The 23,379-nt window shown below is 41.3% G+C and overlaps 1 protein-coding gene across 3 annotated transcripts in view; it reads right to left on the bottom strand.

The window, feature by feature from the left end:
- setd3 (SET domain containing 3, actin histidine methyltransferase) overlaps positions 1-23,379 on the bottom strand; it is a 59,469-nt gene that overhangs the window by 19,011 nt on the left and 17,079 nt on the right. For all 3 annotated transcript variants that reach the window (XM_007908534.2, XM_007908533.2, XM_042338183.1), the window contains exons 5-6: positions 20,445-20,517; positions 18,305-18,561 (exon numbers count right to left, since the gene is read on the bottom strand). In XM_007908534.2, coding sequence (XP_007906725.1) covers positions 18,305-18,561; positions 20,445-20,517 — 330 coding nt within the window. The remainder of the gene's footprint in view (positions 1-18,304; positions 18,562-20,444; positions 20,518-23,379) is intronic.

The raw sequence follows: 23,379 nt of genomic DNA, 5'->3' as shown, positions 1-23,379 counted from the left end.
GCCAAGACTTTGGGGCGAGCCCAGAGTGTGCGTTGTGGTAACTGCTGGAGTCTACCCGGCTAAAACAATAAAGTTTGGGCCGAATGTTTTACACAAGACCAATCGTGCGTTAAAAGGTTGGTGAACAGCAAAGGTGCAGACACTTTTAACCACAGAATCAAGACTGCTGGATCCAATAAACCCCTCAACTTGAATGCAGGACAACTCCATCTGCTTTCGACTGTATTATGAAGTGAAAAAATAATTACTGCTCCCCCCCCATGATATCTGCTGACGGGTAGCAAAGTAGTTTCATGTAGAACCCATTTTTATTGACTGGCATTGCTTATGAGAATACAGTAGTAACATAACCAGTAGTCTGGTAATAAAAACTAAATCTAGTTTTGTTTCAATACTGCCCTTTTTTCTAAAAAAATTGCTACAATATTGATTGAACTTTTTGGGATTAATAATGCAGGTTTCCGTTTTAAATGAATCACAAATTGAAACGCGTTACCTTTTTTCAATTATCTGTAATGTACGATGTACAATAACAACCGCTTGGTGCTGAAAGAGATTAAAATCGCAAAAGTTCATTGGGTTCAAATGCTTGTAAAATTATATTTCTTTAGAGGAAAGAAAAGGTTAAATTAATTTCTTATCGATTTTATCTCTGTGTAAGGACATTATGTTTATTGCTGGGGGGAAAAAAAATCAATTTTATGAAAAAAAAATCCCAAATTCAGTTTAATCCACTGAAGCTATTTTGCAATATTACTGTGAGAAGAAAGACCATAGATGAGGATCTTGCGCCATCTACTGATCGGGTGAATTACTGGGACCAACTGCACCTTAAACAGAGCTGACAATATTTAATTCTCTGCTGTCCGTTATTATTTATATCTTGTAAGAAACTTGTGTCCGAATCTGGGCACTGAGGGAGTGAGTGTGGAAACCTGCCTCAGTCTCTGCATAAATCAAACCTCGCCTAAATTCCCATTTATAGAAAATGAACGTTTGATTTTATAGCACTTTCAACCTCCAAACTTCTCAATTACAGTGACGTGCAGCTATCGAGTCCGACTTGGGGTTTCAACCCACAATCTTGTGACCCAGAGAAGAGAATGCTACCAGTCGAGCGAATGAAACGTGCAAGATACAAAATGACCTTGGTTTATTCATCCCTAATTCTATTGCTGCTGTAAAGGTGCTTAGACCTCTCTGCAGTGCTGCAGTTCATCTCTGTGAAGTCCTCCACTTTCTCACTCGTAATCAAGAAAAGGATGGCAGTAAGAATCACGCTGAGGCTGCGAGAATGCCATTGGTGAGCATCACATCTCATGTATTCCACAGTGTATCTGTGCAATCCTTTACTGCTGGAAACAGTCCGAGCTTCTCCAGATGTCCTGTCCGGCGGGATGACAAGACTTTAATGAAGAATGGTACTGTGGAAGGGGAATTGCTTTCATGTCTAATACATGCGTTTTAAAAAAAATTACCATCTCTCAAGATCACGAGAAAGATTTGGATGAAAAAGGCCCTTCGGCCCATTTGATCTCATCCTTCCAGAATACTAATGGTACTGTGTTCATATTACGAGTCCCATGTCTTGGTCTCTCTCAGGCTTCCTGATAACTTGTTTCAGGTGTTCGTTAGCCTTCGTGTAAGGAAATTCTTCCTGGGCTGATATTGCCCATCACAGGCCTGAAGGGAGAGGTAATGGAGGATACTAATAAATAAATAGCTGACTTGGGGGTAAGGCTGACATGTCTGCAGTCCTGACACAGCATTTGCTCCATGGTCGACTGCACTGGTTGAATACACAACATTACGCGGCTATTACTGGGATAGGGAAGGAGCTCTTGTTGTTGGTGCTGGCAGGTACTGCTATCCACTGAGTTCTGTCAAGAGCCTCAATCAGATCAGAAACGACAGGGTATCAAGGCCAGTTGTCTACTTCAGGATTTCACTTAACTTCTCCGATAGAAAAGGTTTTCAAAGCAGACAAAGAAGAAACTAAAGGGGTTACAAGCTTTCTCACTGTCCCTGCAAGTTGCATTTTCTTGGCACCCATCACATGAAACAGAGTCTCAACAGGCTGAGCAACAGGAGGAGTGAGCAAGGAACTTGGAGGTGATTTAAGAATCGCAGAACATTGCAGTATAAACACAGCCCATTTGGCCCAGTCCATGTCTCACTGGTGTTCTGACCCCACATCAGCCTTCTGGTCTAAATCCACTTCTGCTGCTCACTCCTCATGACCTTCAACAGTCCCTTTATCAGATATACAATTCTCTTTTAAAACAATACATGGGCTCTGCTTCAACGACTTCAACTGCTTGTGGCAGACAATGACACATTACTACCACTGTGTAAAAAGATTTATTCTAACCTCAAAACACAAAATACTGCAGATGCTGGAAATCTGAAAACAAAACCAGAAGTCGCTGGGAACGCTCAGCAGATCAGGCAGTATCTGACGAAGGGTCGTGGACCTGAAATGTTGACTCACTTTTCTTTCTCCGTAGATGCTGCCTGATCTGCTGAGTGTTCCCAGCGACTTCTGGCTTTGGTTTTAATCTAACCTCCCCTTTTTGGTTGGTTACTAACTTCATGGCTGTTTTTGTGAACCTGTCATGTGGAAATTGGCTGCTGTGTTCACCTAGTCATTACACTTTACATATTCTGTGAAGGGCTTCAATGAGACAACCTACCGATGTGAAAACCTCTGTATCAAATGCAAAGGTTATTAATTATTATTAGTAGTCAATATCTTAAATCTATGCCATTCTCTTTACTAAACTGTTGAACTACAAGTTTTCAACTGAGATGGAGATTTACATGTACTACCACCAATGTAGTTTACTGCATTCGCTGCTCACGATGTGGTCTCCTCTACAATGGGGGGACGGAACTCAGATTGGGTGACCGATTTGCTGAACATCTCTGTTCTGTCTGCAAACACAACCCTGAGCTTCCGGTTTCTTGCAACTTCAACTCCCACTCTGACCTCTCCATCCATGGTCTCCTATTCTGTTCCAATGAGCCACAGCGCAAGCTCGAGGAACAGCACCTCAGCTATCTCTAAGGGACCTTAAAGCTCTCTGGCCACAATATTGATTTCAACAATTTCAGACTATAACAGCTCACCTTCCCCCTCCCCCTCTTCTGTGACCATCACCACATCATCTGGGTCCCAGATATATCTTTTCTCTCTCTGGTCGGTCTGTTTCTTCACAAGCTACAGATCATCCAAAACTCTGCAGCTCGTGTACTCTCACACACCAGACTCCGTGGCCCCATCACTCCCACCCTCGCCCGACTTCACTGGCTCCCCATCCCCCAGAGGATCGAGTTCAAGAACCTCGTCCTCACCTTTAAGGCCATCCATGGCCTTGCCTCTCCAACCTCTCTGATCTGCTGACTCCCTACCAACCTGCCCGCTCCCTCCGTTCATCGGGCACCGGCCTGCTCCATGTCTCCCATCCGACCATCGGTGGCCGAGCTTTCAGCCTCTCTGCCCCCATACTCTGGAACTCCATCCCACAGTCCCTTCGAATCGCTTCCTCCCTCGCCTCCTTCAAGGCCGGTCTCAAGACCTTTCTCTTCGACCGTGCCTTTGGCCTCCCTCCCACCTCTCTGCCTTCCCTCACTCCTCCCCCATGCTCGGGCCCCGACACCTAACTGTTCAGCGCTTTGGGACATCCTCCCGACGTGAAAGACGCTCCATAAATGTAATTCTGTTGTTGTTGTCTGTTGCAATTTCACCCCCCCTTTGTTTTGCATCATTAACACCTCTTTAACCCATCATCCCCTGTCCTCTACCTCATTTTCTCCTTAGTCTTCCTTGCCCTGCCTGCCCCCTCTCTATTAGCCCTTGAAAGCCTCTCCCTCCCAACCATGGCCCCCGTTCTGACAAAGGGTCGTGGACTGGAAATGTTGACTCACTTTCCTTTCTCCCGAGATGCTGCCTGAGCTGCACAGTGTTCCCAGTGACTTCTGTTTTTGTTGCTGAACTATAAGTGTTGGAAATGAAGCGAAAATACTCTCTTCCTATTTACCAGCCTCATAATCTTGATAACTTCTTTCAAGACATCTCTTAATCCTCCCAGTTTAATGAGATAAATAAACACAGAGGAAAGTGGTTTGGAAAGAGTGTTTCAAAGGTTAAATAAAGTAACTGGCAATCAGTCGTGGTTAACTATTCATGCCTCAAAAAGGGAGCCCTGTTTACCACACCCCTCAGGAAAATGGTGAACAAAACATTCCCATTACGTGGATAACGTACAGAAATGCACAACATCTTTGCTACTTAAAATAATTACATCGCATCGATGAATGTTTCATGCTTTATCCAGGCATCACTATAAATTTTTAATATTTAAAATAAGCCTACACTTGGATAAAGCAAAACTACCGCATCACTTTTTATGGCAATTCTTTTTAATAAAAGATTTGGGCTGATATATTTATAGCTAATTGAGGCCCGGTGTCTAAAACACAAATAAGAAACTTGGCCCATTTTTCTCTGAATATTACTTTTGATCACTTCAAGCAATTCTGCGATGCTACACGTCTTGATTTGATCTTTAAGAAAATGTGCACCGTTTTTATTAATCTACAATTAAAAAATAATTCATTCTACGATCTTGTGGGACCCACAAGCAGCCACAATTGAATTTGGAGACGGGCAATAAATGAAAAGTACAACAATTTAAAGCTGTTCTGACAAAGTCTATTAAAACAGAAAGCTGCGTGAAACTACACATCTCACCGATAATCACAGGATGGGTGTTCGTGTGTTGCATTCAGATTTTAATAACTGTCGGCCCATCAACATGAATTGATTTTAATGAAAAAAACTGTGATTAAAGGAGGGGAAAGAAAAGTGCAGCGTTTACCGCAGCATTACAAACAATGAGATAGTCCTAGGTACTTTTAGTATACAGCACAAATGGCAACGAGATATAATTTCCATATAAAATGCTGCAACAACGTGCTATTATATAGCACATTTCACACAGGATAATGTCTCAAAGCGCTTTAATAAATAAAACACTATCAGAATCAAAGGCAAAAATGCAGAACTTTTTACTGTTTTGTCTTCAGAATGCGATGCTTATTACTGACTGACTCCCTCACACACAGGAAGAAGCCACCTAAATATTCTTCATTGATGGAAGTTGAAGATGCAGCTATTTGCTACGAGTGAGAATGGGGCATTTGCCAATTGCCTGCAGGCAGGAAAGGAATCTGGATTAAGCCTTTGAGATCCCCCTTTCCCTTTTCAACCAAACTTATCTTCAGTCATTTAAATAGCTGCCCATTGGGAAATGACCTTATTCTAAAAACACCTTCAACTTTTGTGTCCAAAAGGAACACATTTTGCTCAATTAGTTGTGTGGCTTTGGTCATCAATAATGACATCAAAGCCACATTGTCACTGTAAACTGCTTTAGATCAAAATATGGTCCCTAAAAGTAGATGAAAAGCATTTGTGAGGAGGAGTAGGGTGCGGGAAATATGGGACATATCCCCAAGCCAGGGAATTCAAAACACGTCTATTATTTCCCTCTTCCCCACCCCCAAAAACAGGTCGGTGATTCTATTTATTAAAAATACTGAGGAGTCCCCCAACGGTGCAGTGGATAACGCAATGTGTGATGTGCTGCCAAGTCATGCAGGAACAAGGTTAGATCCCTCGTCTATGCTGAGTTAATTGATCTGCGTTAGTTGATCAGCATTGGGGCTACAGCAGAGGAGGAGAGGGGGTGTCTTCCTGACCCCGAGTTAGGTTGAGGGATTAGAATTCTGGCTAAAAACTACAGGTAAATACTAGGGGAGAGAACAGAATTGGGCTTTGCTGTGATTTATCTTCCTCTCATCGGAGCTAAAATATTAAATAAAACAATTATTAGTTAAGAATACTTTTAGCCACGTGCAGGATTGGTAAATCTTGCAATGCAGTATTTAAAGTAACTAGCATCTAGAGGAAAAAAATAAAGAAATAATTGTAAATCCTTGTATTCTTATGTCACCCAATCAAAATGTCTCAAAGCGCTTTGTTTACTGTAAAGTGTTGTAACTGTGGGCAAATGTGGCAGCCAATTAACCATTTAAATACAAGATTCATAATTGGACAAGCACTGCACTTATCCAGGCAGAGGATAGTTGTTCCCATTATCAGGCTGGATATGTTGTTGAATCTACTAACAAATCTGATTTCTTCCGCAAACGTGATGGTGTGTTGTGAGTTGTGTGTGGCCATTAAGAGGAGGGATGACATTTCAAGAATAATCAAGAGCTCGATCAGGTTATCAAGGAGGGACATCTTTATCTGAATCTCTTGTGATCTTGCGAAGGAGGCTTCACAAGCAAAATTTGGCTTTTAGTAAAGTTGAGGCCAATTCCAGCTTTGGTGAACACTCCTACTACACAGACAGCAAGTCTGGTGAAGTGGAAGTTAGAGAACAAGTCACTCAGGTGGTGCATCTCTCCTCACACTCAATTACACACCACATGAACAGTTCAGAGTAACTTGATTTTCGAAAAGAGCCTCTGGTGGTAATAGAGGACAACACCAAGGAAGTTTGGACTTAATGTAGCGAAAGATTTCTGAGCTATTGAAGTCCCTGACTAACAAATGGGTGCACATTACTATAACATAACTCCCTCTTCTCTCAACTTTTAGGAGCGAAGGAGAGAGAGGGAGATAGAGAAAAAGAGGTAAATTAAAAATTACTAACAAATTCAAGCACTCCCATGTACAGTTAACCTTGGAAACAGATACTGCCTTTGTTTTATAAATCAAGGAATTTCCTATTTATCTGCAAAACGTTTGACCTTTTCAGATACCAGACCAACGGGCCAGCGTTTCAATGCAAGTTCTTGCTTCTTCTGCGTGATGCTGGTGCCCCGATGAGGCTGTGCAGATATTTAAGGATATTTTATGTTGCCCACTGGAATATGACAGTTTAGCAGCGTTGCACCCTTCATCTGAGACTATCAGCAATCAACATGTCATGCACTCAGCTAATTGTGTCAAGTCAAGTGGGGAAGCAATTGAGACTTCACCAAATTGTCTTGTATCTCCAGACACAAGTTATGTACACAGCAGACAGACAACTGCTGTGTTCTACAGATTAACAATATCAGTCAAGTGGAAAAATCATTAGGAAAAAATTAATGAGTTTAATTATATTAACCCTTTGAGGGGAACACAATTTCAGAGGAAATAAAAAGGTATTTTCCGTATGAAGTTTCCTCTACAATGACAAGTCAACACCAGTTTATATAAGCAGCATCATTAGGAGTCGGTGGTAAAGTACTTGGAAACAAGGAGCACATCTCTGCCAGAATCCATCAGTGACTGTAAGCCAGTAATCTCAGCCAGCCTGGGATTCAGAGAACATAAATCCTTCTATTCATAAGTAAATCTTCTCTAAGAGACCCTGGTCTCTCTCTTCCTCCCTCCAGTCACAATGGTACCCTCTCTTCTCCTAAGTTCCTCTGCACCATTAAGAAAAAGAAACATCTCCAATCTTTTAAAATATATACCTTCAGATATTGTTTGACGATCCCAACGTATGTTAAGATGGAAATAGTCCCTCTGCTAAACCCCCTCTCCTCTCCAGCAATCTGATGGTGCAGTAAGTTTATCTAGTGAGTAGCTGATATAGAGGCTAAAGCATCAGGTTTGTTATCTGGTCTGTACAGAGTAAGCCCCACCAAGCACTGGCCTTAGTTTCCAAGGATGAAGGGAAACAATTTCTCGAGCACTAACCAAAGAGCTGGTGGAAGTGTGGGAAAGCGGAGACAGGATTGCGCTAGTCTTTGAAGGCCCCCCACAGTCTTATATGTGGATAACCCTCACTGTCAAGGATCACACTTGTATAAAGCCCACCTGGGTGAGGTACTAGAGAGTACCTGTGGAATCACAACCAAGAAAGAGGAAAGGGTGGAGGAGAGAATATCTGATCAATGGACTACCTCGCCTTTCAAATTGAAATCCGTTGATAAATGCAAACAGGAACTTGTAGACTATTCTGGCTGGAATGCTTTCAGAACAACTGTCAAATGATAATACAACTAGCAGTGGCACAGACACTTCCTACTGTGCTGAAAATGTCTATAATAATAAATAATCATCCTTGCATTTGATATAGCGCCTTATCACATCATCGAGACGTCCCAAACCGCTTCACAGGGTATACTGTAAAGCAATTTGACTGTATATTTTGAGTAATGAGCTTTTGTACGAGGCAAAGTCAAGACTTCACAAATGATCTGGCATGGCTGTTCTCTTAAAAAGGAAATACTTATTGATATCCCTAAAGATCACAGCATAATGAAGCCAGGAAACATTATTCCTGCTTACTCCCATCGGGAACCTATCACTTCCGTTCGCAGAAAGCCATCAGCAGTCTGACACATAATGTCTTGCGGCCAACACCAGAATGTTGCTTTTGCTTACGGGAAGGGTGAGAACACGTTTAAATAATCCTAGCGCAAGCTTCAGTGAAGACGGGACAAACGATTATTGTGACACAGGTTCAAAGCCTGGTGATAAACCTTTACACTGGCTAAACAAAGTTGCTCTTAACAGGCCTCTGCTGTACTATTATTCGTTTCATGTACGGACTAATAACTTCCCATCACAAAAATGGGCATCCGCTCAGATTTAGAGGACATCTGAATAACCGTCCGGAATTTACAGAGCTGACTTCTGAAGTCTTGAGTCCCATGGCTGACCACCGTCAAAATAAAAACTGTTTTCACTGAGTTTGTGTCTAAATTGGTCATTTGACTCAGAGATGCCACATGGATGAGAATATGATAATAATTTTTGCATTTGATAAAGCGCCTTATCACATCATTGAGACGACTCAAAGCGCTTCACAGGATATAATGTAATGTTAGTTGATTGTGGGCAAAACGCAGTGCACAGCAGTATCCCACAAAACAGTGGTGGATCGAGTGATCAATTTTTTTTACGTAAAAGATTATTACCCCCAGAAAGTGATCCGCCAATCAACTAACACCCAATTTCTTAATTACTGCTAGGTAAACAGAGGCGTGTGGAGTAAGGAAACTTGCCCAACATTTTGCCTTGTTCTGCCGGGAATCGAACCCGCGTCCTCTCATTTCTGAGGCGAGCGTGCTAACCACTGAGCTACAGGACATCACAAATTTATGCTGATGCTGTAGACCACAGTGTTCAATAGTTGGGTATCTGACCTTGCTGCTCTAGGTTGGCTAGACCCGCAGCGATGTACCTTTGGAGCCCTCCAATACTTAGTATAAAACCAAGCAACATAGCTATTACAGCACTCAAGGTGGCAAACACATAAAATCCAATCACCCAAAAAACACAAAGAAGGGAGTTTATTGGGAATGAAAGCCGTTTGATTCTCAAATGGCTTGTATTTGTGAAACAATTTTTAAAAATTACTAAAGTGAACAACAGGCCATTGCATGTTAATGAACAACCTACACCTGGCAAAACCGTTACTCACCAAGTATAGAATTTTTAGCAGATTCAACAGTCATCAGCATTTTTTCGGGGGATCCAGAGAAAGAGTTCTTCTGCCTAAAAGGCACACACAAACAAGTTACCACCATCTTCTCTGATCCAAGCACATAATAGCAATGAATATAAAGTTCAGAGCAAAGACTCAACGTCAATGGTTTAGTCAGCAACATGCAATCAATTCTCAGTAAAATGATGCGACTCAACATATAAAAGCGATGAAAGAATCCCGGGAAGCTGAAGGCAATAATTACTGCCATTTTGTTTTAATATTTAAAAAAAGTATTAGTGATCTACATCTTTGTCAATTTACAGTTAGAAGAATAATAAAAAGGGTTAATTCAATGAAGGAGAACCAATAAAGCTACAAGTCCTGGAGAAAAGAGACAGGAAAGGAGCGACTGACAATAAACCAAACTTAGCTAAGTAATTATACTTGGGCAACATTTTAATTAGATACTTAAGCAAATGTTGGTTACAATATTTTCCTAGTTAATTTTAGTTGAAACAAATGGTAATAAGGAAACAACATTGTACAGGCGTAATGGGATCTAATTGCATCAAATTAGGACAATTTAGTCCTGACCTAATGAAACTGACTTTTAGTAAATAAACTGAGGTTGAGTGCAAACTTTATTAGTCAATTTGAATGTAATGTTAGCATTTGAATCAATTGAGGAAAAATGAACGACTCCGGGCTTGTTCCAGTCACTTATTATTTCTCAATACAAAGCAGCAGCAACAAAATATTGCTGGTACAACCATGGCTGATCAGTTTTTCCCATTTCTTTGGAAAAAAAACAAATGTTGATTTTATGAAATGGGTTGCATGCTTGGGCAGGTTAAGTTTCATTCTGAAAGACAGCCAACATTTTCACACCGTCAGGATGACTGCATGCTGAAGCTGCTGAAAGCTCTGCAATCCCAGCCCATCCCGGCAATTTTTTAGCAGTATAAGTGCTAAGGACGTCCTGTAGTACAGTGGTGAGAACACTCGCCTCGCAAGCGAGAGGACCTGGGATCAATTCCCGGGAAGGGTGAGTTTCCTTACTCCACACGCCTCTGTTTACCTAGCAGTAAGTAGGTACCTGGTTGTTGGTCGATTTGCAGAGAGCTTTCCGGGGGTTATAAAACCCCCCCAAAAAGGTCACTTAATCCATGACTGTTTGTGGGACACTGCTGCGCGTATTTGGCTGTTGGTTTCGCTCCCAAAGCATACAGTCACTACACTTAACAATATATTCTGTAAAGCTCTTTGAGAAGTCTCAATTATGTGATCAGTGACTAAATCAAATGTCAAGGATTATTATTGTCATTAAAACATTTCTTCACACAAAGAGGGTTGTGAAAATATGCATTAAAATGAATGTGGATCCCATTCCAATACATGGGAATTTCCACGTGGAGGTGAGATGCCTGGAACTCAGCTTGGTCTGGATACTCTTAAGAATGGTGATGCGTCACCATGTTTGTTATTTAGACTAGATGCATAGACATAATTGTAATAAATTAAAATTTGTCCATCAATTCAGCACCATGCGTCAACCCCCCGACTGACCCCAAAAAATGAAAATATGGAATACAATAATAATCCTTGCTTTCGTACAGCTTCTTTCACGTCGAGAAGACACCTCAAAATGATTCACAAGAATTACCACAAATGTTATGTCTGTATTTTGTAGACGAGAGTTGCTGGAGAAGGAAAAACATCTATAATAAACTGGCAGCATTTAAATGCTAAAAATAACCACAATTTGGCACAGTTTGACAGCATTGAAAGCCTCACAAAAAACATTTGCTGCTGAATTGATGGACAAATTCAAATTTATTACAATTACATCTGTGTATCCAGTCTAACAAACAACTACTTGTTTTCAGCATCAATGTTCCCTTAGAACCAGCGAGTAATTAAAAAAGGGAACATCACTCGAGTCCAACAACAAACATGGCTACAGCGATTGACAAAAGAAACGCAGCCGAGATTATAAGTAAATGAAGCCACATTGTCAGGAGGTTCCAGCTTCCCAGCTCATTTGCTGATTTAATGCAGAGTTGCCAAGTTACAGCAATTCATTTGATTAAACATTGGGCAAGGAAAGCTGTAACCTAACCTGCCTCAGCCTTGTGCCCACTTTGCAAAACATTCTCAATGCTAGGATCTCAAGACTCCTATTCACATATCTCATTGGTTGTGCTCAACAGTGTGAAATCCATGAACTTTTTAAAAAAATACAACAAAAAATTGAGTAGAAAAATATAATTAGAAGCAAAAAAATCAACAAATGTTCGGAAAATAAGTCAATTAATGCAGTGTTCAGGTGTACTGCTGCAGCAAAGTAGTTGAAGCGTTACTGTGTGAGAGGAGATATATAAATAAGAGTGGTAGTTGTTGCTCTTGGTGGAGCTATACATGACGTGGGATTGCTCTAGTTCCATCCCCCTGCACTGGGGATACACATTCCTTCACTTTTGCCCATTGTAAAAAAAACTCACCACATCTGTCGAGTTCCCCTTTTTAAGAATTTATGGTCTTTCCCCCCCACCCCCTGTCAGCCGGGTGTCATTCCAAAGAGTACTTTGGTGCAGGTTGGAAAGAGCCAAAGCTTAGGGGACCCCAGAGTGTGAGCTTAACCAGCTAAAAGCACAAAAAGGAAACCTAGAAAAATTTATGGCCTCCGGTTAGGAAATGACAACACCATTATTTTCTCCCCACGTTTGCAAGTTGGGATAAACAAATCCAAGGAAGATTTACTTTCAAAGCTACATCTTGATGTGGTGTAATAAAAGCCACTGGTGGTATAAAGAGCCACTGCTATTCACAGCAGCCGGGATCACTCCATTCTTTTGTGGTTTGGCTCAGTGTCAAGTTTGTTTATTGGTAAACCAGATTCCTCAGCCAACTGCAACAAATCCCCGTCAGCCTTGAAGTTAATTCCTTGTTTGAATCTTCACTGAAACTCCAAATCGAGTACATTTTCGATTTAATCCTGTTAGTCAGTATGATGTTTGGTGCAATAATGTAATCATACCCTCTGAGGAAAGTAGGACAGGGGAGGGGACATCATTTTGATTGATCTTAAAACAATCAGAAAAGGTTTGCGTTATTCAGAAAAAGGTTTGCCAAAAGGTTTCAGCATATGAGGCCATTAGACTGGTTCAAATAAATCTACTTCCTTTGTTCCCCTGACGGAGCAGCTGATGTCTCTGAGGTGCTGCACACAATAACTCAGCTGAGAGCTAAAATAAATTCTGCCCAATTGCAGGAATCGCCAGCTCTAAGGCTCAAGTATACAATCTTTCTAGTTGGGGGACAATATTTTGTGATGTATTCTCCACTGTTCAGACCCCCCATATATATATACATATATATATATATATAGACACACGCACGCACACGCACACACAAAATATGTGTCTTTGGTCCTTAGTTAAGATAGGACTGAGTTCGTCAGGAAATGTTTTTTTGGTTCCTATTCCCTCGCTCTCTCTACAAGAGAGCCATTCATCTTCACACAACCGTCTTCAGATAGAGGGTGGAAAGGAAAGAGTTCCTGCCATAAACCTTTCTGAGAACATTCCACCCTGACACCAACACAAGACATGTTTGCCGCAACATAATAGTTTATCACGCTCTGATCATGCAAAGCTGATCTTTGCATTTGATGTAGCACCGTTCACGTGGGGAGGAAGTCTCAAAATGCTTCACAGGGTTTATACAGTCTAGTGACCGTTCTTTGGAGGCAAACAGAATAGGAAATCTAATTGTGAACACATAATAAAAAGATTGTTAGCAATAAGAGGTTGGAGAGCCCAAGTTGAGTACCGTTCAACCCACTCCAAGACATTCAACCAAGTGAGTCAACCAAAGATGTACAGAACTTCTAACAATTGGTGTCAGGAGGTGAAATCCCAAAACTTACACAAGAAACACGTGATCCTTTGGTTACGAAACAAAAAAAAGGTAGGTATTGGAAGCCACCCACCACGGATGGTTTGAAGTAAAAAGGTCACTTCTGTGCAAAGAAAGGAAAAATGCTGACGAAGGCAAAAGGTTACAAACCTTGATGTCTTTCGTTGCCTTTAACCCATATCCCTCTTCAGAGAAATAAGTGACTTCAAACCCTTCGGTCGAGGCTCCACAGTCAGCTCCCCACTCCATTAATTCAGCAAAGTGGTCTTCTCGGTTCCCATCAAAGACCACTGATAATCCTAGAAACAGTTGCAAACAAAATAATTTAGGAACCAGGAGAGAAATCCACATCGGAACAAAATACTCTAGTTCCGCATGAACTAGAATAAATAAGATGAAGAATAACAGATCAGATAACGGAACAACAAATACGATGACAAAGCTTCAGACAATGTTAAAGTGACCAGTACTAAAGCCACCTGTGGATATACAGTATAGGACTATAGTACAAGCTAGGATATCACCCTACAAAGAAAAGTCAGCTTGTCAAGGATCAGTGTATGACAAGTCTCCCGCCTCACCCTAAAATAGAAAACAATAAAGGTTTCTCAGAAACGTTCCAAAGCAACGTATCGCATGAGGATGACAGAATGTTGATAAACTGCTCTACTTTCATGAAATACAATGACACCCAATCCCTCAGTGTGTTACTGTTCCCCTCCCTTCGGAACTCCCAGGAGGTAATAATCCCTCCAAACAAAAACACACACAATAATGTGGTCACTCAATCCACGACTGTTTGTGGGACACCACTGTGCACGATTGGCTGCTGCATTTCGCCCACAAAATACAGTCACTACTTTACGGTATATCCTGCAAAGTGCTTTGAGACGTCTCAACAACGTGATATGGTGATATATCAAATGCAAGGACTATTATTGTTATTAACATCTTGGTTACATTACTGGTAATTGAATCTGGCAGTGATACAAAACTATGAAGCAAGAATGGTTTGAAAGTGAAAATCAGCCATCAAATAAATACCTTTTTGCTTTTTACGTATTTTCTCTACCAGACCTCGGATCTGTACATATTCTTCCCATTCTTTTCCTGGTGCTGTTGATGGGTTACTGCATTCTTCAAAAGAGAAAAATGAAACCATTACATACTGTAAATATATACTCCATTATAAGGGCAGTTTAAGTCAAATGTGTTACAGTGGGTTAGGACATAGTTTCTTAGGAGACCTGGATTCAGATTCAGACCAGAGTGCTGGGCAGGATCTCTGAGTAAGCAGCAATGGTCATAAATCATTATTTTAACCCTCAATGTCCTCTTTCTTAAAGAATAATAATTTGAATCTTCCTTTATTTCACTATGAGTCAGGGAGAGAGGTACGAAGAAGGTCTTCAGTTCTTTCCCCAAATCCCTTTGCATTGCTCATTCTCTCTTTGCCTTTACTTGACTATGCCTTTGGTCATCCCCTTCAAGCTCTCCCTCTTTTCCTCTCAGCCAGGTCATCCCCATAGTCACTTTGAAATGTTCATCCTACATGAAAGGTGCGATCGATCCTAAGTGCAAATTACTACTGCTGTAGAGGAGCATTACACAGTACTCCCAGCTACATGTGGATCTCATCCTCTTCAGCTGATCTGGTACAGACAGTGGCTGCTGCTGTGAAGAGGACTCCAGCTCCTCTCTGTATATACTGTTCACTGCATCATTTCCACAGCTGTACACATTCTTCACCAAAATGTCAACAAAACCTGTACGCCAGGCAGACTGGCTCGATTTCAGCCCGACTGGTGCTCAATCATCACCCAGAAGGGCACAAGAAGGGACATTGCTGTGCGCAATTGGCTGCCGCGTTCACCCACAAATATACAGTCAAATTCTTTACAGTGTTACCCTGTGAAGCGTTTGGGACGTCCTCGAGTGAGAAAGCGCTATACAAATGCAAGGATGATTATTTATTATTATTAAGATTCCAGGCAGATATCTCAGTCTGCATTCTCTGGCAGTGCCCATTGCTTCTGATTCCAAGCTATAAGACTGGGTTGTAGCCACTCTGAGAAACAAGCAGCACTTGAAATGAGTCTATAGCTCCATTGGAGTTGTACCATTAATCAAAGGAACAGCAATGACTCACATATTTCACAGAAAACTCACCAGGTTGGATAAATGATCAAGATTAATCATGGCTCCAAAATCAACAGTTGAAAATAGCGGATACAACAAATGTGGTTTAGAAAATAGGAAAGTCTAGATTAGTGCGTTTGGCAAATGTGAGTTTATTGAAATGGTCTTTTGTAATAAAAAAAACACTAAATAAAATTGAAAATTATAGCCTTGGTCTGGCTCTGTACTTATTCTTAACCAGCCACTTAGACTCTGTTCCAAATACCACTGTTGACACAGCCCAAACCACTGACATTTAGTATGCCTTTGGGCTTTAACTTGAAACCAAACACAAATACCCAAATTAAGTAAGACAAAGTGTGACTGCATGGTTTATTGATGCAACGAGGCAACCATGCAATTTTTGGAACATTAACTGAACTGGCTGATAAAGATTCCCTTTGGAGGTGGTTTTATATCCAAATACTACAACCAGTATGTAAAGCAGGATCTTTAATCAATGAGGAGAGATGGGGTTGAGCAATCTTGTTGGCAATAATTCTTGGGCATCTGCCAAATTTGATTGGTGGAAGCACAATTGTGCTTTATGTTATTTAATTGTGTACAGGGACAAATGATTGCAAAGCAGGTGTGTCGGAGCTCTGTCCTGGCCAACAATCCTCCCAATAAAATTGGTCATTCACTTTGTGGCTGTTTGCGGGACACTGTTGTGTGCAAATTGGCTGCCGTGTTCGCCTACAACATGTAGAGTTACTATAGTGCCTTGGTACGTCCTCCCTACGTGAAAGGCGCTATACAAATGTAATTTTGTATTGTATTGATTATTGGCACTATATCAAATACAAGGATTACCATTATCTTGTAACGAAACCAGAAACACGAATATTTAAGTGTGCTGCTTTGAAGGGATTAGTGGTCAATGTTTCTTCTCACTCGTTCCTAAACCAGATTATTCTTTCACAGGAAGTTCATGAAGAAAATATAAAACTGGTTATTCAACTACCTGCAGCTTAGCCTGAAAATACTTAATGACCAGGTTTAAACTGGGACTGGGGCAAGACTGCGATGCTTCATTCAAAATCCCTTTGAAACTCTTGTAGGTCAAGGATAAGGGTGTGTTGTGGGGTGTGTGTGTGCGCAGCAGAGATGTGCTGGAATCTACAAATCTGCTTCTGAACCCCACAGCTCCTTCTTGTGGTCAGACTGTGGCACTGCCTCCACAGAGCAGCATAAAAGCAGTTGGGGATGTATGTATGTATGTGGGGTTGGGGGGGCAATGATACATTAGGGTCATAATAAAAGGGTGCAGACAGGAGGGGGTTAATGTAGTCTCTCAAATTCCACCCCTGGCTGCTCACTCGCACTGGGCTGGAGTAGCCGGGTCTGATTAACGGTGCAGCCGCACAGGCTTCAGACAGTGAACATGGCTCTGGGTAGTGAGGAGCAGCTTCACTGCCGTCCTGGTTCTCAGAGCCCAGCAACTTCTCCCGCAAGGTGCAAGCATGACATCGTCCAACACCTCAGACTGCTCTGGCGCACTGTTGACTCAATCTTTAAGACCATGAAAGGGGTTTGGAAAATTCCCAAATTCAATCTCAATTTGGATGCTGTTTGTCAACGACGACAGATACAACAACAACAACAACGTGCATTTGTACAGCACCCTTCACGTGGGGTAGTGTCCCAGAGCGCTTCAGGCCAACCGCCCGGGTGCTTGTCCTCCCTGTGATGCCCAGAGCACTACATAGAGAAGACTTTTGCACCCGTCAACCTCAACTGCTTTCATTCCACCCTTTCCCATTAACCATTTCACATGCGATTTGTCATCCACTTTCACGAGACCAGAGAAATGAAACACATTGAGCTCTGCACTGGAGTGTTAGCCAAGATTCTGACCTCACATCCTGGTGCGGGCCTCGAATGAGGATATTCTCACCCAGAGAAAAATAAGAGTAACATCCACTGTTAAACAGGCAGTTTAACAATCATCTGAAAGGCGGCACAACTCCAGCAAATCAAAATACTGCCCTCAAGTATCAGCCTAGACTAGGAGATCACAACCTTCTGATCCTGAGGCGCGAGAGCGAAGCCAAGCCAAAACTGTCCAGCAAGACATTAATAGCCAAACTCACAAAGATCTCAGTTCGTGCACCAGTTTTGCGCTGCTCACCTTGTGTATTACTATGCAGAGCACCTATTGCCTCCAAGTTTATTATTACTACTTCATTAATTGGCCTTGTAAAGTCCCCTAACGACACGCAAACTGGTTAATTGAATTAGAAAATACTGGATTCAGGTGATTTCACTGTTGGCTTGCTAGAAATTACGCCTGGTAATTGTGTTATATTCTAAACTACGTGCAGTCACTGAAGGCAGAAATGGAGACAGGCCAGTGATTCCCCCGAGCCCAGGAACACCAAAATTGAAAATACAGATGTCTCCACATGTCGTTTGACCTTGACTGGCTGATGGCACTTATGATTTCCCTGTATAATCCCACTCCCATGCCAAAGCAATATAAAAAGCAGCAGCCTGATGAAACTCTTTAGGCGTATCAGAAATAAAATCAAACGGGAGTCACTTTGTCTATCTTCACGTTTGTGTGTGCCCTCCACGCAATGTCAAATGGCTGGATGTCAAGTCTTCCAAAATGTCCATCCAGTCAATCATTAGCAAACCCAACGGTTAAAACACTTGCTGATGAACTTATCCTAAACGAAAAAGAATGTGCAGCAAGGTAAGCTCACCTGGATAAGCTTGTAGAAGTAAGCGTACTGGCGAGCAGTGTTTTTGTATTGGCTGAAGACATCGTGGATAGCTTGGGTCGATTGAAGGTAATGCACCTCTTCCTCTTCAAAATACAAGGGGGTGTGGTACTCAGCAGGTAACGTCTTAATGTAAGGGAGCCAGAAAGAATTGGGAGTGGAACGTTCACACAGCAGATGGAAAGCAAGGGTAATGTTGCCCATAGCTTGCAGAATCCGGTCTTGAGCATAGATGAGACCTGAATGTAAAACAACAAAAACTGTATGTTGGCATTGCTAAACTAAGGGAAAAAAGAAGAATAAATACTCGCATTCCATCACCAAAATGGAAATACGTGAACTTACATGAGAAATGACCAATCTCATTAAAAATCTTTTAAGGTTGAAAATGCTCAGCAAGAACCTTCATTTCTGTTGAGAGATATAATGTTCCCAAGCTCAATAGGGTCCGCCAATAGAGGTGTTTAATCCCAGACATAGGTTCACCTTATTTGCTACAAAATACACATCACTATGCTTTACAATGCATCCTGTGAGTGCTCCAAGACGTCCTTCTGATGTGAAAGGCACTATATCAAATGCAAGGATCATTTGTTTAGTTAACCACAGCATCCGGAAAGTTTAAAAGGACTTGCACCTATTTACCACTCTTCGTGAGGATGATCGGATCAAAAATGCTTCACAAAGTTAATGGGGCTCTCTGAGCAGGGAGAGAAGGAAAGAGAGTTTGAGGGTGTTGACCAAGGGTACAGTCAAGCAGATACGTTCTTGAGAGGGTTTTGAAGGCAGTACACGCAAAAAAGGGAAGATTTGGTTTTAATAGTGATGCTATAGATTCAGGATTTTGAGTAATGAGCTTTTGTACGAGGCAAAGTCAAGACTTCACAAATGATCTGGCATGGCTGTTCTCTTAAAAAGGAAATACTTATTGATATCCCTAAAGATCACAGCATAATGAAGCCAGGAAACATTATTCCTGCTTACTCCCATCGGGAACCTATCACTTCCGTTCGCAGAAAGCCATCAGCAGTCTGACACATAATGTCTTGCGGCCAACACCAGAATGTTGCTTTTGCTTACGGGAAGGGTGAGAACACGTTTAAATAATCCTAGCGCAAGCTTCAGTGAAGACGGGACAAACGATTATTGTGACACAGGTTCAAAGCCTGGTGATAAACCTTTACACTGGCTAAACAAAGTTGCTCTTAACAGGCCTCTGCTGTACTATTATTCGTTTCATGTACGGACTAATAACTTCCCATCACAAAAATGGGCATCCGCTCAGATTTAGAGGACATCTGAATAACCGTCCGGAATTTACAGAGCTGACTTCTGAAGTCTTGAGTCCCATGGCTGACCACCGTCAAAATAAAAACTGTTTTCACTGAGTTTGTGTCTAAATTGGTCATTTGACTCAGAGATGCCACATGGATGAGAATATGATAATAATTTTTGCATTTGATAAAGCGCCTTATCACATCATTGAGACGACTCAAAGCGCTTCACAGGATATAATGTAATGTTAGTTGATTGTGGGCAAAACGCAGTGCACAGCAGTATCCCACAAAACAGTGGTGGATCGAGTGATCAATTTTTTTTACGTAAAAGATTATTACCCCCAGAAAGTGATCCGCCAATCAACTAACACCCAATTTCTTAATTACTGCTAGGTAAACAGAGGCGTGTGGAGTAAGGAAACTTGCCCAACATTTTGCCTTGTTCTGCCGGGAATCGAACCCGCGTCCTCTCATTTCTGAGGCGAGCGTGCTAACCACTGAGCTACAGGACATCACAAATTTATGCTGATGCTGTAGACCACAGTGTTCAATAGTTGGGTATCTGACCTTGCTGCTCTAGGTTGGCTAGACCCGCAGCGATGTACCTTTGGAGCCCTCCAATACTTAGTATAAAACCAAGCAACATAGCTATTACAGCACTCAAGGTGGCAAACACATAAAATCCAATCACCCAAAAAACACAAAGAAGGGAGTTTATTGGGAATGAAAGCCGTTTGATTCTCAAATGGCTTGTATTTGTGAAACAATTTTTAAAAATTACTAAAGTGAACAACAGGCCATTGCATGTTAATGAACAACCTACACCTGGCAAAACCGTTACTCACCAAGTATAGAATTTTTAGCAGATTCAACAGTCATCAGCATTTTTCGGGGGATCCAGAGAAAGAGTTCTTCTGCCTAAAAGGCACACACAAACAAGTTACCACCATCTTCTCTGATCCAAGCACATAATAGCAATGAATATAAAGTTCAGAGCAAAGACTCAACGTCAATGGTTTAGTCAGCAACATGCAATCAATTCTCAGTAAAATGATGCGACTCAACATATAAAAGCGATGAAAGAATCCCGGGAAGCTGAAGGCAATAATTACTGCCATTTTGTTTTAATATTTAAAAAAAGTATTAGTGATCTACATCTTTGTCAATTTACAGTTAGAAGAATAATAAAAAGGGTTAATTCAATGAAGGAGAACCAATAAAGCTACAAGTCCTGGAGAAAAGAGACAGGAAAGGAGCGACTGACAATAAACCAAACTTAGCTAAGTAATTATACTTGGGCAACATTTTAATTAGATACTTAAGCAAATGTTGGTTACAATATTTTCCTAGTTAATTTTAGTTGAAACAAATGGTAATAAGGAAACAACATTGTACAGGCGTAATGGGATCTAATTGCATCAAATTAGGACAATTTAGTCCTGACCTAATGAAACTGACTTTTAGTAAATAAACTGAGGTTGAGTGCAAACTTTATTAGTCAATTTGAATGTAATGTTAGCATTTGAATCAATTGAGGAAAAATGAACGACTCCGGGCTTGTTCCAGTCACTTATTATTTCTCAATACAAAGCAGCAGCAACAAAATATTGCTGGTACAACCATGGCTGATCAGTTTTTCCCATTTCTTTGGAAAAAAAACAAATGTTGATTTTATGAAATGGGTTGCATGCTTGGGCAGGTTAAGTTTCATTCTGAAAGACAGCCAACATTTTCACACCGTCAGGATGACTGGATGCTGAAGCTGCTGAAAGCTCTGCAATCCCAGTCCATCCCGGCAATTTTTGTAGCCGTATAAGTGCTAAGGACGTCCTGTAGTACAGTGGTGAGAACACTCGCCTCGCAAGCGAGAGGACCTGGGATCAATTCCCGGGAAGGGTGAGTTTCCTTACTCCACACGCCTCTGTTTACCTAGCAGTAAGTAGGTACCTGGTTGTTGGTCGATTTGCAGAGAGCTTTCCGGGGGTTATAAAACCCCCCCCAAAAAAGGTCACTTAATCCATGACTGTTTGTGGGACACTGCTGCGCGTATTTGGCTGTTGGTTTCGCTCCCAAAGCATACAGTCACTACACTTAACAATATATTCTGTAAAGCTCTTTGAGAAGTCTCAATTATGTGATCAGTGACTAAATCAAATGTCAAGGATTATTATTGTCATTAAAACATTTCTTCACACAAAGAGGGTTGTGAAAATATGCATTAAAATGAATGTGGATCCCATTCCAATACATGGGAATTTCCACGTGGAGGTGAGATGCCTGGAACTCAGCTTGGTCTGGATACTCTTAAGAATGGTGATGCGTCACCATGTTTGTTATTTAGACTAGATGCATAGACATAATTGTAATAAATTAAAATTTGTCCATCAATTCAGCACCATGCGTCAACCCCCCGACTGACCCCAAAAAATGAAAATATGGAATACAATAATAATCCTTGCTTTCGTACAGCTTCTTTCACGTCGAGAAGACACCTCAAAATGATTCACAAGAATTACCACAAAGTGTTATGTCTGTATTTTGTAGACGAGAGTTGCTGGAGAAGGAAAAACATCTATAATAAACTGGCAGCATTTAAATGCTAAAAATAACCACAATTTGGCACAGTTTGACAGCATTGAAAGCCTCACAAAAAACATTTGCTGCTGAATTGATGGACAAATTCAAATTTATTACAATTACATCTGTGTATCCAGTCTAACAAACAACTACTTGTTTTCAGCATCAATGTTCCCTTAGAACCAGCGAGTAATTAAAAAAGGGAACATCACTCGAGTCCAACAACAAACATGGCTACAGCGATTGACAAAAGAAACGCAGCCGAGATTATAAGTAAATGAAGCCACATTGTCAGGAGGTTCCAGCTTCCCAGCTCATTTGCTGATTTAATGCAGAGTTGCCAAGTTACAGCAATTCATTTGATTAAACATTGGGCAAGGAAAGCTGTAACCTAACCTGCCTCAGCCTTGTGCCCACTTTGCAAAACATTCTCAATGCTAGGATCTCAAGACTCCTATTCACATATCTCATTGGTTGTGCTCAACAGTGTGAAATCCATGAACTTTTTAAAAAAATACAACAAAAAATTGAGTAGAAAAATATAATTAGAAGCAAAAAAAATCAACAAATGTTCGGAAAATAAGTCAATTAATGCAGTGTTCAGGTGTACTGCTGCAGCAAAGTAGTTGAAGCGTTACTGTGTGAGAGGAGATATATAAATAAGAGTGGTAGTTGTTGCTCTTGGTGGAGCTATACATGACGTGGGATTGCTCTAGTTCCATCCCCCTGCACTGGGGATACACATTCCTTCACTTTTGCCCATTGTAAAAAAAACTCACCACATCTGTCGAGTTCCCCTTTTTAAGAATTTATGGTCTTTCCCCCCCACCCCCTGTCAGCCGGGTGTCATTCCAAAGAGTACTTTGGTGCAGGTTGGAAAGAGCCAAAGCTTAGGGGACCCCAGAGTGTGAGCTTAACCAGCTAAAAGCACAAAAAGGAAACCTAGAAAAAAATTTATGGCCTCCGGTTAGGAAATGACAACACCATTATTTTCTCCCCACGTTTGCAAGTTGGGATAAACAAATCCAAGGAAGATTTACTTTCAAAGCTACATCTTGATGTGGTGTAATAAAAGCCACTGGTGGTATAAAGAGCCACTGCTATTCACAGCAGCCGGGATCACTCCATTCTTTTGTGGTTTGGCTCAGTGTCAAGTTTGTTTATTGGTAAACCAGATTCCTCAGCCAACTGCAACAAATCCCC

Source organism: Callorhinchus milii, unplaced genomic scaffold (genome assembly GCF_018977255.1).
Source record: "Callorhinchus milii isolate IMCB2004 unplaced genomic scaffold, IMCB_Cmil_1.0 Scaffold9, whole genome shotgun sequence".
Lineage (NCBI taxonomy): Eukaryota > Metazoa > Chordata > Chondrichthyes > Chimaeriformes > Callorhinchidae > Callorhinchus > Callorhinchus milii.
Note: the sequence above shows the minus strand (reverse complement) of the source record. Positions and strands in the feature narration are given on the sequence as shown.